Below are 12,368 nucleotides of genomic sequence, written 5' to 3'. Positions count from 1 at the left end.
CTCCTGATTGAGAGGAACAATTCACAGCACCATATAGTGAATTGTGTTTTAATTTGCACACAAGTATGTGTTGTAATTACGGGTACAGCTGCTGCTCTTACTTTGCCTTCAGACATCGCATCTTTCCTTCGTGGTGGCAGAGGAGGCGGCTTCAGCTGCTCCTCCCCGAGGTGGTGGAGGCTGCCGCAAGACACAGACTGGAACTCTGAGACAATGAAGAGACATTCATGGGGTTAAAATACCAGTATGGACACTAGCAGTACTGTATTCAGACTATCAGGTAAACAAAAGAAGAAGGATAAACTGAGAACTCACTTGAAGGCGGAAGAAGAACTGTAGCAAATATGGAGTTGCTACCTGTAAAATTCAAAGAAAGAGCAGATGTGTGTTTAGATCTTAATGTTTTTTTCTTTAATTTTCTAACTTCCCTCCCTCGACACAGACCTCATTCTCTCAACTGATGCCGACTCTGATATTCCCGAAGAGGAACAATAACTCACCGCCATACGAGCTGCTGAGGTCGTGGTCCATGAAGACTGAGCTGAGGTCGGAGGAGGCTGACTGCGGAGGGGTCGGCGTGTTCGGAGAGGTGGGCACTGATGACGATGCTGACATCTCCGTCTCCGTCTCAGCGATACTCCGGAAGGTGATCTTGTGTGGGGGCTCCCTCTCCAGGGCGACTGGGTGGCCCTTCATGGTGCCAGAGGTAGACGTTCGCACAGGCCGGATCCCCGGGGACTTCAGAGAGTACATGGTCTTTCTGGCCTGCAGGAGGAATGACGGGAATTAACAGTGAGAACTTAAGAAAAGCAGCTCTAAGTGTTTTTTTTTTTATTTTTATTAATATAAGTCTTAAATGCTCTTTATTCCAACAGTAATCACTGTCTGAACACTTACAAATCGGGGAGGCTGCCTGCAGTGCCGTGGCTCAATCTCCAGAGATATTTTAAACAGGTGGTCAGCAAACTCCTTCTCACTCCTGTTGTCCATTGGGTTCAGGTTCTCGAAGAACCTCTGTAAAAAAAAAAAAGAAATAAAAAGGACATGTTTTGACTTCAGGATCTATGAAACACATTTTAAAACCAAGCGAAAATTATAAGAATGAGAGCTCACCCTGATTTCATGCTCCACCTTCAGACAGTAGGGCTGGTTCTGATACTGCTGGATCTCACCGGTGATTTCGGCCACTTTCCTCCTTTTGCTGAAGTTGATCAGGTCCTTGCCGGAACGTCTGAGGAAGTCTGGGTTCCCTTCCTCTGTCTTCAGGATGTTTGTTAAATAGATACCTGAGGATGAAGATTAAAACAGTCTTAATGGAATCATATGTAAGCTTAACTCTTGCAGGTTTTCTAATAAATAGCGCTGACTCAAAATGGAAACTCATTTTTTTGTCTCAGGTCTTTAATACTTGACTTGTCGTGGATTCTGTGTCCCACTGTAGGAGACTTACCAAAGAAAGGCACACAGGGTGGGTTTATTGACTTGAGTTTAATCAAGTATTTCTTAAAATGGTCCTGGCTCAGCTCCACAGCGTCTTCCAGGACTCTCCTTTTTCTCTCTGGTATTGCCTGTTGGAGGAGGAGGAGTGCCATAAATTATCTTGCGACCACCAGTTCAGCAAATGATTCAAATACATGTCAAAACAAAAAAAACATCTGATGTTCCTCAACTGTCATAAGGGTCATAATCAAGGCCAAACATCCTTAAAAACATAAAGGGCCTTCACACATCAGATCTCGTCTTTTTTTCATCCAAAACTGCGAGTAATATATCGTTTAAATTAAATCATGTAGCAATTAATTTATATCCGTTTATATCAGGTTTTCTATAATTTTACTTACCTCAAAGGTGTGGTCGAGCCTGTAGACCGGGACAGAGTTGATGGCACTGACAACCTCCAGCACTCCGTTAAAGTTGTTGAGCTCCTGGAAAACCTGCAGAATCTCTATGACCCGAGACATCACGGCCACCCTCTCCTCCAGGTTCATCGTCTCGACAATACACCTGAGAACGACCAACAAACACAGTTACAGCTTTGTTTCCCCCCCCCTCCCAAGGAAACCAATTGTGGATTTCTTGTTTGATTCCTTGGACTCACTTCTCGAACCACAGTGTGAGGTTGGTGGTGTGGCGGATCATGCGGAGCAAGTTAGGCGAGTTCTTCTCTTTGTCCTCTCTGGTCCAGACGCTGCCGACCAGCTCGGATGGCCGGACAGCTCTGTGGAGGAAAGGGGTTTTTATTTTTCAGACGGGCAGTATGAGACACAACGAAAACAACAAACCAGAGTAAAGTGAGACTTTCACTAAATGTCTGCTGCAGATTATCTTATAAACAAACCGATGCTTCACATAGATTTAAACTGACAGTTTGGTCCTAAGCCTGTTTCTCCAGCCTCTCCCACTGCTCTGTGACTCACCTGTAGAGCTCTGATTCAAGCAGAGTCAGCTGACGGGCGATCTCTATAGGATGAAGGGTCATGAGGTCAAATGAGTCCAGTTGTCCGGATCTGCAGATGTGCCACTCGATGGGAGGAGGCGGGCTCTCGAAGGTGATGTTGTGACTGACACCGTTTGACTGCGTCTGCAGCTTCCTCTTGATGATTTTATTGATGGACTCTACCCACTTCCTCATGGACTTGCCTGGAAAAGAAAACAGTGAATAAAACCAAAGCTTTGGTTCCTCAATGTCAACGAGCATCGAGTGTCTTCTATCATAAGACCAACAAAACCTTTAACACAACAACCACAACTTCACTCAGATAGTTTCTTCACGTGTTACAGAATAAATTGACTCTGATTTGTGTCACACTTGTGCACACAGGCTCAATTCAGAGGAGCATATACTTCAACTGAACTTAATATTCCAGATTTCATTTTCACTCTCCAAAACAGTGAGATATTGTTGTTTAATGCAAAAAATATATATTTCTAATGATGCTGGAGAAAGATAAATCACTAAACATACATTTAATCTGAGCAAAATTAGAATAAATCAGAGGGACCTATCAAAGAAAAGTCGTCGAGTCAGATTTGATGAACGATGTCACAGGACTGTTTAATAAGATGTTTTGATAGAACACTATTTAATACTAAAAATTTTGCTTTTCGTAAAGTATGCTTTAACAGGTAAGGAGATGAGATGTTTTGTGCGGATGTCCAACACTGATGTAACAAAGCTAACACGTGTTTAGGTGAGCAGAGGTGTATACACACTACTGTATAAATACTGGATGTAGTTCTGACCTCGCAGTTGAATTTTGCTGGTGATGTACTCCTCTAACCGACTTCTCAGCTCTGGATCGTTCTCAAAGTCGTAGAAATGATGTTCGACCCACTGACGGAAAACGTTGAGAACCCTGTGAATTAAAGACACATTATAGTATTAACTAAACAGCACATATTGTTCCCCGCTTATTATCATACACACCAATACCCAATGCCAATGTCCAAAGTATTGTGTATGTAGGTACAACTGTGACCCTGAAAGTGTTTTTCCTTTTATGTGAAACTACTCAGCAAAAATCTCTCGTTTCCTGTTTTATTACAAATTAAACACCCAGATTTCTAATTAATGTTGTTTTCTTGTCCATTTCCCCTTTACTGGGAAGTCTGCTCTGAAGAGGCAGACAGGAAACAAGAGGATAGAGAAGAGCCTCAAAGATAAATGACAGTGATATGTTACCAACATGGCCGTCACTGCAGCACAGAAAAAGTATGAAAAAGTATGAAAATCACAAAAAATCCGGCAAATATGACGGCTACATTTGTGTGTAGCAGTAAACTGTGACTATTTGTCATTCATGACACAACTCAAACTTGTTTAATTATGTATTTATCTCTCATTATTCACTGCTAAAATGCTTTGTCGTCCACCAAAACATGAGGACATGTGCATAATACAGTGTCGCTCCGCCAGCAAAATCTGAATTTAACATCCATCGAGAAATCTGAATTATAGTAGATTATCACACAAACAGAAACATTTAGGAAACAGAGTCTTTAACTGAAGAGCGTTTGGCTTGAAGCCAGTGTGCATTCGTCACCTTGGTCACTTTACTGTTTCAAAGAGTGGGCGCTTTAAAAATAGAAACAGCAGGGACGTATTGTGCTTTAAAGTCGTGCCTGAAGAGGTATTTCTACCAACTTTGAGTATCCCGTCTTTAAAATAAACAGCTGGACCACACTGCAATGCTTACTCAACAATAGGCCACCCAAAACTACATGATCACTTCCTTACATATCATTCCTGACTCATTACCATCTTTTATTGTTTTGCATTATACTGCTGATACAGACGATAGAGTGCACCGACTGTAACTACCCACTTGTGTTTTAACCGTTGCTGTGACTTGAGTTTTAAAAGGATTTTATTGCAGCTGCCATCAGCTACAGCAGCAGTGCAGTTGGATACCGAGAAGCTCTCAGTGTTTTAATGATACTTATGAGACTATTCCTGACTCTGTTCGTCCTTATAAGGACACAAAGTCGAATACAAAAGTTATTCTGTGAGAACATTCAGGCCTTAACAGGAGAGGACGAAGAGAGAGCAGTCTTTTGTGGCATTTTCAAAGGCCTTGTGAGGAAATAAAAGAAAGCAGTTAAAGAGGCTAAAATAACTTTTTACATTTCATCTACAAGTTTAGAGACAAAACACATTTCTTATCTTGTGCATCACCAATAGTGCATAAAAGCAAACATTTGATTTTTAACCCTTAAAGACCCTTGGACACAACATTTCACAAGGTGACCGCCTCAGATTTAAGATTAGCCGAGCATTAACCCCAAATTTCATGCCTTTAGTTTGTCTTGTCCTCTGATTTGTTCTGAATATTGTAGAAAATGTACTTAATTATTGACAACCTACAACCGTTTTCAAAACTTGGAGGGTGCTCGAGGGTTCATGGCAGTTTGCCCAACCAGTCCACATGTGTTTTGTGCACTGCCATAAATATTGAGTATTATTCTGTGCTATAATAAAAGCTGTTTGAATCAATCCAGCTCAGATATCCGTCTTAAACTCTTCTGTCTTGTGGATGTTCTCATATCTTAGTTTTCACTGAGAGTTGCAGTTGCCTTCGCGGAGCCTTCACAGGACTTAGCTGTGACGGGACGGCCGTCGTACCTGAGCTGGACTGGTTGTATGTATTCCTTCCGGAATCTCTGGAGTTCGGCTGCCATCGGCTGGTCGCCGTTCCAGAGAGCCTGACGGTCCTCTTCAGTCGGCTCTGGCTCAGGGATCTCAATCCTGAGAAAAAACAACGATCAGACGGTTGACACTTCAAAATGTCAGGGGACTGACAGATGTTTGTCTGAAAAATGTGAAAAAAGTGAAGGCTGACTGCTCTTAAGACTTATTCAAACCAAACCAGGCATCCAGGAGAAACATTTCAGTCCTTACATTCTTTTTTGAGTGTGGGTAGTGTGTTTAGACTACGGCAGAGCGTACAAATATACAGCGGCCCTGCGGCAAAATGTTGAAACATAATCAGATTTTGGAGAAACACAACCCTAAGTCAAGCTGTGGTGGCTAATCACATAAGCCAGTAATGAGACCGACCAGTCAACAGTGTTGTTGTTCAAGTGGTTCAAACTAAATTTAGCTATACAATGACACTTTGAATACAGCTTTTACACACTTGTAATGGACATTTTTTCTCCTAAACACTGGTTGACAGACAAGTTCAGGGTCAGGGTGAAACAGATAGTGTCATATACAGCAGAACCAAAAAAAGACACAAGCACAAACAGTTACAGATCCTCCAGACTTCTTCTATTTTCTATTATGTTGCTTGGCGCCTTACACAACAACAGCAACAAACAATAATTTTGAAAGGAAGCTGCACCAGAAATAATAATCAGCAAACTTGTTTCGGATGACAACTGAAAGAGCCGTTGCTCCCAAGCAGAGCGCCAGAAAATGGGAGCTATTCAGGCGACTTCATGGACCAAACCATGACACCCTGCCAATTGTGTCCTCCCACACCACCACACATCTCGGCGCTTAACTTCACAATGCCTAATTTGGTCTGAACAAGACTTTATGATTCACATAGTAATTCAATGAACAACTACAGCAACAAAACAGTGCTGTAAGGACAGCTGTTCTGTTTGAACCGTACCTGTCTATCAGCAGGGCGAGAAGCTCTTGTGGTTTGCAGAATGATCGGTATGTGGTGAGAAACGTGCGCACAAAGTTAGGATCTACAAGGAGATGAAACAAATTAGACAACGAAACAGATATCTTTGTAAATTTAACCTGTGAGTTAGTCAGGTTAAGCTGGAACATATAAAAGTGACAACACAAGAGGATCTACTAGAGCATCTTACCAGCATACATGTGGTAGGTGAGCCTCTCTATGAGTTTAACCACTGTGCCGGCTTTAATGAGCGGGATGCCCGTTTTGCTCTGCACTTTGTCCTCAAACACAATATTCTCCTCAGAGTCATGCACAGCAAAGCGGTAAACCTCCGGGGAGGGAAGTCTTAGAGGATGCGCCTGTTCCTCGTGCTGCAGCACCGTGTCCAACATGCGATCCAAAGTGGAGCGGTACTGCAGAGTCACCAGCGCTGCCATCCACGCCGCTTTCTCCTCTGCTGTCCGTGCACAGAAAACGGCACAGTTTTCATCTTTTCCTATCAGTTCAAAGGCGTGCCGCAGCTCTACAGAGTCCTCGCGATCCACGATGCGGATCTTCCTCAGCACAAACTTCTCTTTCAGGCGGTACTCCGCCGCGCTGCCCGAACCTGGGAGCCGTGAGCTCTGATTGGCCTTGCAGCTTATCATCAGGCCATCAAACAGGAAGTTGTGTCTCTCGTGCTTGGCGCCGGCTCGAAGAAGCGCGCCCTCCAGGATGAACTCGCTGCAGCACTGACCGATGTCTTTCCCCTCCCAGCCGTCGATGCTCTTCTGGATCTCGTTCATGCGTTTGATGGCGAGTTGTTTGCTACGAACCTGTCTGCTGTACAGTCGGTACATGGGCTCGCTGCGAGGGAGGAGAGGAGTTTGAAGTCAGAAAAAAATGAAACATTGCGACTGAGTAAAAACACTTATCACAGATGGGTCAACAGATTTGTGATAAAACTGTTTAAATCAGATTTTTTTTGTTGGCAAATGTAGCACAACTTATTTCTGCCATTTGGTCACCAACATGCAGAAAGACTGATCAAATGAATATCAATTATTAAAAGTAGTAGTAGAGAAGGCGTACCCAGGTTTACGGCGAGGCTGGTGCTTGGTATAGATGCGCTCCACGCTACACTGGAGGTTTAGCAGCGCTGTGATGGCCTGTTTCAGACATTCTCTGTCATCTTGGTCTTCACTGCGCTCCTGAAGTTGCTGTAAAAACATCAGACATGACAGATATTACTATACGTGATAATACAGAAGAAAAGTTGTTGTGTCAGAGCAGGGGAAGCAGCTGTGTTGCAAATAAAAATATTCAGAGTCACTAATCCTGGCTTAGACTTTGATGATCGAAACTGAAAGCTCATCTTGATCGGTTTTCTGTTCAGAATCAAATGATGACAATTCTAAATAATATGACAATCAGTGTGTTTATCATTATCCATTACAAAAAAAGGACCTGAACAGCAAAATAAGACACTGGTTTTCACTGATGTTTTAGTTTTCCAATCTAAACTGTCCATCTGTGGGGACGTACCTGCAGTAGCTCAAAGTAGTGCATGCAGTGGTATACTGGGACCATCATCAGCTGTGGAAGGATGTACTGGACTGCTTCTTTGAAGCCTTCTGCAACTGACTGGAGACACAAAGACACATAAGAAGTGTTAATGATGGTTGAGAGACGTGTTCTTGTTTTAGAAAAAGTTTCCAGTTACAAATTTCGTGCTTAGAAAATAATCCAAGCTGGAGAAAACATGTTGTCATCAGTCCAAATAAAAGACAATGTATCACACAGGGAAGGAAATTTTCCAAACCTTTACTATTGTGGCCACATCATTAAAAAGCAAACATGTTTCAACTGCTAGGTCTTCATCGGGGCCTCAAATCTATATTCTCATCTCATCATGATACTGCACTTGCAAACCATCAAATTTACATGAAACATCAACGGAACTTTCACCTTTCGTTTTCACTTCTAAAGAAGTACTAGTTAGCCGACTACGTGTGTTTGAACATGTCTGAAGCTCGGGTTTGGAAGCTTTTGGAAAAATGCATGTAGTTACAGTTGTTTGGGTTTTTGTTTTCCACATGGTCACACCGTCTACTATGATGCCAGCCAGATAAATGCATCAAATCACATCTGGCACACAGGATGTTCCAAAAAAATACAGAAATATGTCTCACGGCAAACAAAGGGGGTTTTCCTTACAGCAAAATAAAAAGAGTTCTGTTAAACGTGCATCTTTCAGTCTACAAACGAGAGTGACAGAGGATGGAACGAGGGAGAAGCGATTGACCGATTAAGGCTTCAGGGTAACCGGAGAGCAGGCCGTCATAGTATCCATTTAAATCTCCTGTTCCCCTGATAGACGACTCAAAATCAATATGCTACTACTCAGACTCCACAGCAGCGGCCATGCTGTCTGTGTGCGGGGAGGGGAGGAGGTGGAGACAGAGACATCAGCTGCCTGACGCACACTGATGGACAGCCAAGGGAACAATGACCTAAGTTTAGATCATGTTATTGATATGTCAGCACCCTGCAGGTTTACAGATCGCCTATTAGTGAGCCGCATTAAGGCTACATGTTTGGATGGATCATAATCAGCTCTGTGAATTTGGGTTGACTGGGTGAAATGTTGCTGCTGCACATTTAACAGGGTTCTTACAGCCTCATAGAATTAAATCTAAGTAATTTCAGGGTACCTAAACCAAAAATGTCCATCCTAGTTTCTTTACTATCAACACATCTAAATAATGACTATAATCGCAGTTGCGAAAAATAAAGTTTGCAGAATTCCTTTATACCCACAGCGATCAATATGCACCTTACCTCACTTTGTTTATATTACCAGCTGTTCATATTAACTTGGATTGTATGTTTGGATCATGATTATTTAATTCTCGCTAATTTCAATGCCAGGAAACAAACAAATATGACGACAGGATTGTTTAATTTTCGATTATCAGGGATGCCCGATATGTATCGGACCGATGATACTCTACATCGGAGCCTTTTTAATCCGCAGATGAAATGATGAGTTATTTTATTAGTATTGTCCATGAGAGGCAGGACATTATTAGTTCCTGGTGTCATACGCTGAAAACTTTGTATCATGTGTCCCTAGTTTAGGCCACATGATACAAATGATGCTGACATTCTTCAAGGAGTATTTCATTAATCCCAAGACCGACAGAAAAAATGTAGCACTTTCCAAACTTGAAAGACTTTGAATGAACCCGAATTTTAAATTAGACTTCAGTGCAGCTGAAATAACACTTCCTCCACACAAGCAGAGTAAGATTTTGTTTTAACATGTTGGTGAATAACCAGACGCACCGTTTCTAAAATGGAAGTACAGACGTTAGGGAAAGTGGTAATAACATGCCAACATGTTCTTTATGCTAATCATGTTATCTTGCTTTTAAAAAATTAGGATGATTTAATAAAAATACTGTCGTGCATTGATTAATGGTAGTAAAAGTGGAGACTCTGTATTAATAAAAACACAAGTTATGCGGTTTCGAAGGCCGATGAATGGAATGAAGTTTTTCATAATGAAGTAAAAAGTGAGTGCGTGTGAACTATTTTGATAATTCTTTAATCGCTTGGTCCTGTTTCAAGCAAGAATGTCAAACATTTGCTGGTTCCCTTCCAAAAAATAAAGATGTATTGCTTTTTCTTGTCAGTTATGAAAGTTAATGATGAATTTTTAGGTTTTGGACTGTTGGTCGGATAAAAGAACATACTTTCTTTGGGATTTGTCACAACATTTTGACATTTTATCGACTATTAATCGTGAAAATAACTGGTAGATTAATCAATCAAAATAACCGTAAGTTGTAGCTCTACTCTTATTTTGAATATGTACAGGCAGTGAAACAATTTTGTTTCTCAAGATAGATGAATATAGTAAACAATAGCAGAAAAATAGCTGTAAAACATCCTGCCACAGGTATTTAGAAAGTACATCTGACTTATCCTGGTGAAAATGTGTGCTGATGAACTACATATGATCATCTACATCTACAAATGATCCCAGAAGTGATTTCATCTTCTTAAACATGTGATCCGAGCAGGTAAACTGGAACTGAAGTAAATACTGTGTTGGATAACATCTAATAACGAGTCTCTACAGGAACATGCATCATTGTGAGAACAGCCTAAATATAAACACACAGCGCTGTAAGACTACGGTACAGAACGACTGTGAGAACAGCATGTTCCCATTTCACAGAGGTACAGGGCTGCTTGAACCCTTGACGTTGTCTTTTGCCGTCTTAATTCACGGCTTATTTTCAACATGAAATGTGCCTTGGGCCACGTGCCCCCCCCTCCTCTTTGTCCTCCTCCTCCTCCTCCCCAGGAGAAAAATGGCCCGCAGTGTGGCTGCCTGTTCTATTTTTAAAAGGCGATGTAATTTACCCACAATACCAGACGCTGCAGAGTGCAGGGGCTGAGTGCTCGACAGACACATCTATCTGACAGAGCGGGGAGGGAGGGAGGGAGGGAGTCAAGGAGGATGGAGCGAGAAAGATGAAGAACATGAAATGAGACAAAAGCTGAGGAGGTAAAGCAGAAGCACTAATGATGCCACTGACAGACAAGGGGTTCGATCCCCATTACAGCAATGAGTGCAATTTGTATGAATTTACACCAGGTGCATGTGGATAAAAGTGTTCTCGTGATGGTTCACGTTGTTTAAAGAAGGTGGAGAGACGAGGAGCCATCGGGTCAGAGATGATGCACGAAGTGAGAGACGCTAAAATAAGATTAGCTCACGGTACATAAACGGGGCAGGGGCAGTTTGTGGGGTGAAAGGTGTGTGTGTGTCATTGTGTTTGTATGTGAGGGGTGGGGGAGTTTTAGAGGGGAGGCTGGTGGAGACCATTACACCATCTGCCCCTGGGACCACTGCTGATGATCACACATACACACACACACACACACACACACACACACACACTGGTGGTCCAGCATGCGGAGCACAATGGAACCAAGATGACTACCATGTTTTGCCAGAATCCAAATCTGTGCGATGTAAAATTAGTTAACCAATCAATTCATCGTTTGATCAAAAGAAGACCGTTTTAGATTTCAATTAAATGTTTCAGCTTTCATGATTCTGTCCGGCTATATCCTGATACAAGATATATATCACGACATTTTGAATGCTGGAAGTTAAGCAATGCTGGAAAATCTAAGCTAATATTGATAATCAAGGGCGTATTGATGTAGGCTGAAACAACTTGCCAATGTCTTTAAATACACACTGTTTCTGCCTTTAAGAAAAATATTATGTGAAACAATGCAAGGTGTTTTTAAAAAGGAGCACAGTGGTGCCATCAAAACTGTTAACATAAATAAAGCTTTATTTTTAACTCGTGTGCCCTTTCCCCACTCTCACACAATGAGCGTAAGAAAATAAACACTGGGTGTGGGTAATCAGAGGACAGTGCCATCGGTGTTGATCTAACTTGGGTTTGACTGGTGGTTTGAGGGTAAACACAGCGAGGCCTCGACCTGAGGTACAGTAGGGCTGCAGGAGGGTCAGCCAGCAGCAGGGTTTATGATTTCACTATAAAACTAACTGAGTAAGAACACATTAGGTCAGTCTAATAGCATAACATCTTAATATCTACTAAATAAAATGCCAGATTTGTGTTCAGCGCCATAAAGAAAAACAACACAGAACCACCTCACACTGTAAATACTGTTTGGAGTTGTGATATCGCTTCATGTGAACGGTCAGATTCGTTGGTCTTTGGCCTGAGAAAACACCAGAAAATATTTCATCTTCAAAGGCTGCCAAACTGCACCCCGCCGAGCATAATTCAATGCTATTCTTGTGAGGAATGTCCAAATAAAACAATGCGGCAGCAGTGAATAAACTGTACACAGGACGCTGAGATATGTCATGACATGCCCTCAAACGATATTGGGAGGAATTCCACCAGGTTAGCTTCAAAGCAACACGGGAACAAATATTCAAAGACTGTTTGCTTGGTGTAAACACATTAATGGCCTACTTGTGCCTTCATATTAAAAAAAACAAACACATTTTTCTTTTCAATATTATGGAAGTTTTGCTTTTCAAGAAAGTTTACATTTGAGAATGACAGGAAATACAGGAGCGGGAGACGTGATAGATATAACGGAAAAATTTGACCTAAATAAAAAAGAGATGGCTCGCATCAGACATATGAAGAACAGCTTTGTTTCAAACGTCACTATTCTGGTGTT

General features: G+C 41.9%; 1 protein-coding gene and 1 long non-coding RNA gene across 2 annotated transcripts in view; one reads left to right on the top strand and one right to left on the bottom strand.

Moving 5' to 3' along the window:
- Positions 1 to 12,368, bottom strand: part of sos2 (son of sevenless homolog 2 (Drosophila)) — a 31,567-nt gene that overhangs the window by 3,329 nt on the left and 15,870 nt on the right. Inside the window, exons 8-22 of the mRNA XM_030443884.1 lie at positions 7,662 to 7,760; positions 7,209 to 7,336; positions 6,328 to 6,983; positions 6,120 to 6,201; positions 5,123 to 5,245; positions 3,244 to 3,356; positions 2,418 to 2,640; positions 2,099 to 2,218; positions 1,842 to 2,004; positions 1,451 to 1,568; positions 1,114 to 1,286; positions 898 to 1,014; positions 501 to 765; positions 316 to 357; positions 102 to 205 (exon numbers count right to left, since the gene is read on the bottom strand). Coding sequence (XP_030299744.1) covers positions 102 to 205; positions 316 to 357; positions 501 to 765; positions 898 to 1,014; positions 1,114 to 1,286; positions 1,451 to 1,568; positions 1,842 to 2,004; positions 2,099 to 2,218; positions 2,418 to 2,640; positions 3,244 to 3,356; positions 5,123 to 5,245; positions 6,120 to 6,201; positions 6,328 to 6,983; positions 7,209 to 7,336; positions 7,662 to 7,760 — 2,526 coding nt within the window. The remainder of the gene's footprint in view (positions 1 to 101; positions 206 to 315; positions 358 to 500; positions 766 to 897; positions 1,015 to 1,113; positions 1,287 to 1,450; positions 1,569 to 1,841; positions 2,005 to 2,098; positions 2,219 to 2,417; positions 2,641 to 3,243; positions 3,357 to 5,122; positions 5,246 to 6,119; positions 6,202 to 6,327; positions 6,984 to 7,208; positions 7,337 to 7,661; positions 7,761 to 12,368) is intronic.
- Positions 182 to 1,287, top strand: LOC115597697 (uncharacterized). Its single transcript, XR_003987142.1, has 2 exons — positions 182 to 280; positions 443 to 1,287. It is a non-coding gene; the product is annotated as an uncharacterized LOC115597697 (long non-coding RNA).

The sequence above is a fragment of the Sparus aurata genome, chromosome 16, assembly GCF_900880675.1.
Source record: "Sparus aurata chromosome 16, fSpaAur1.1, whole genome shotgun sequence".
Classification (NCBI taxonomy): Eukaryota; Metazoa; Chordata; class Actinopteri; order Spariformes; family Sparidae; genus Sparus; species Sparus aurata.
Note: the sequence above shows the minus strand (reverse complement) of the source record. Positions and strands in the feature narration are given on the sequence as shown.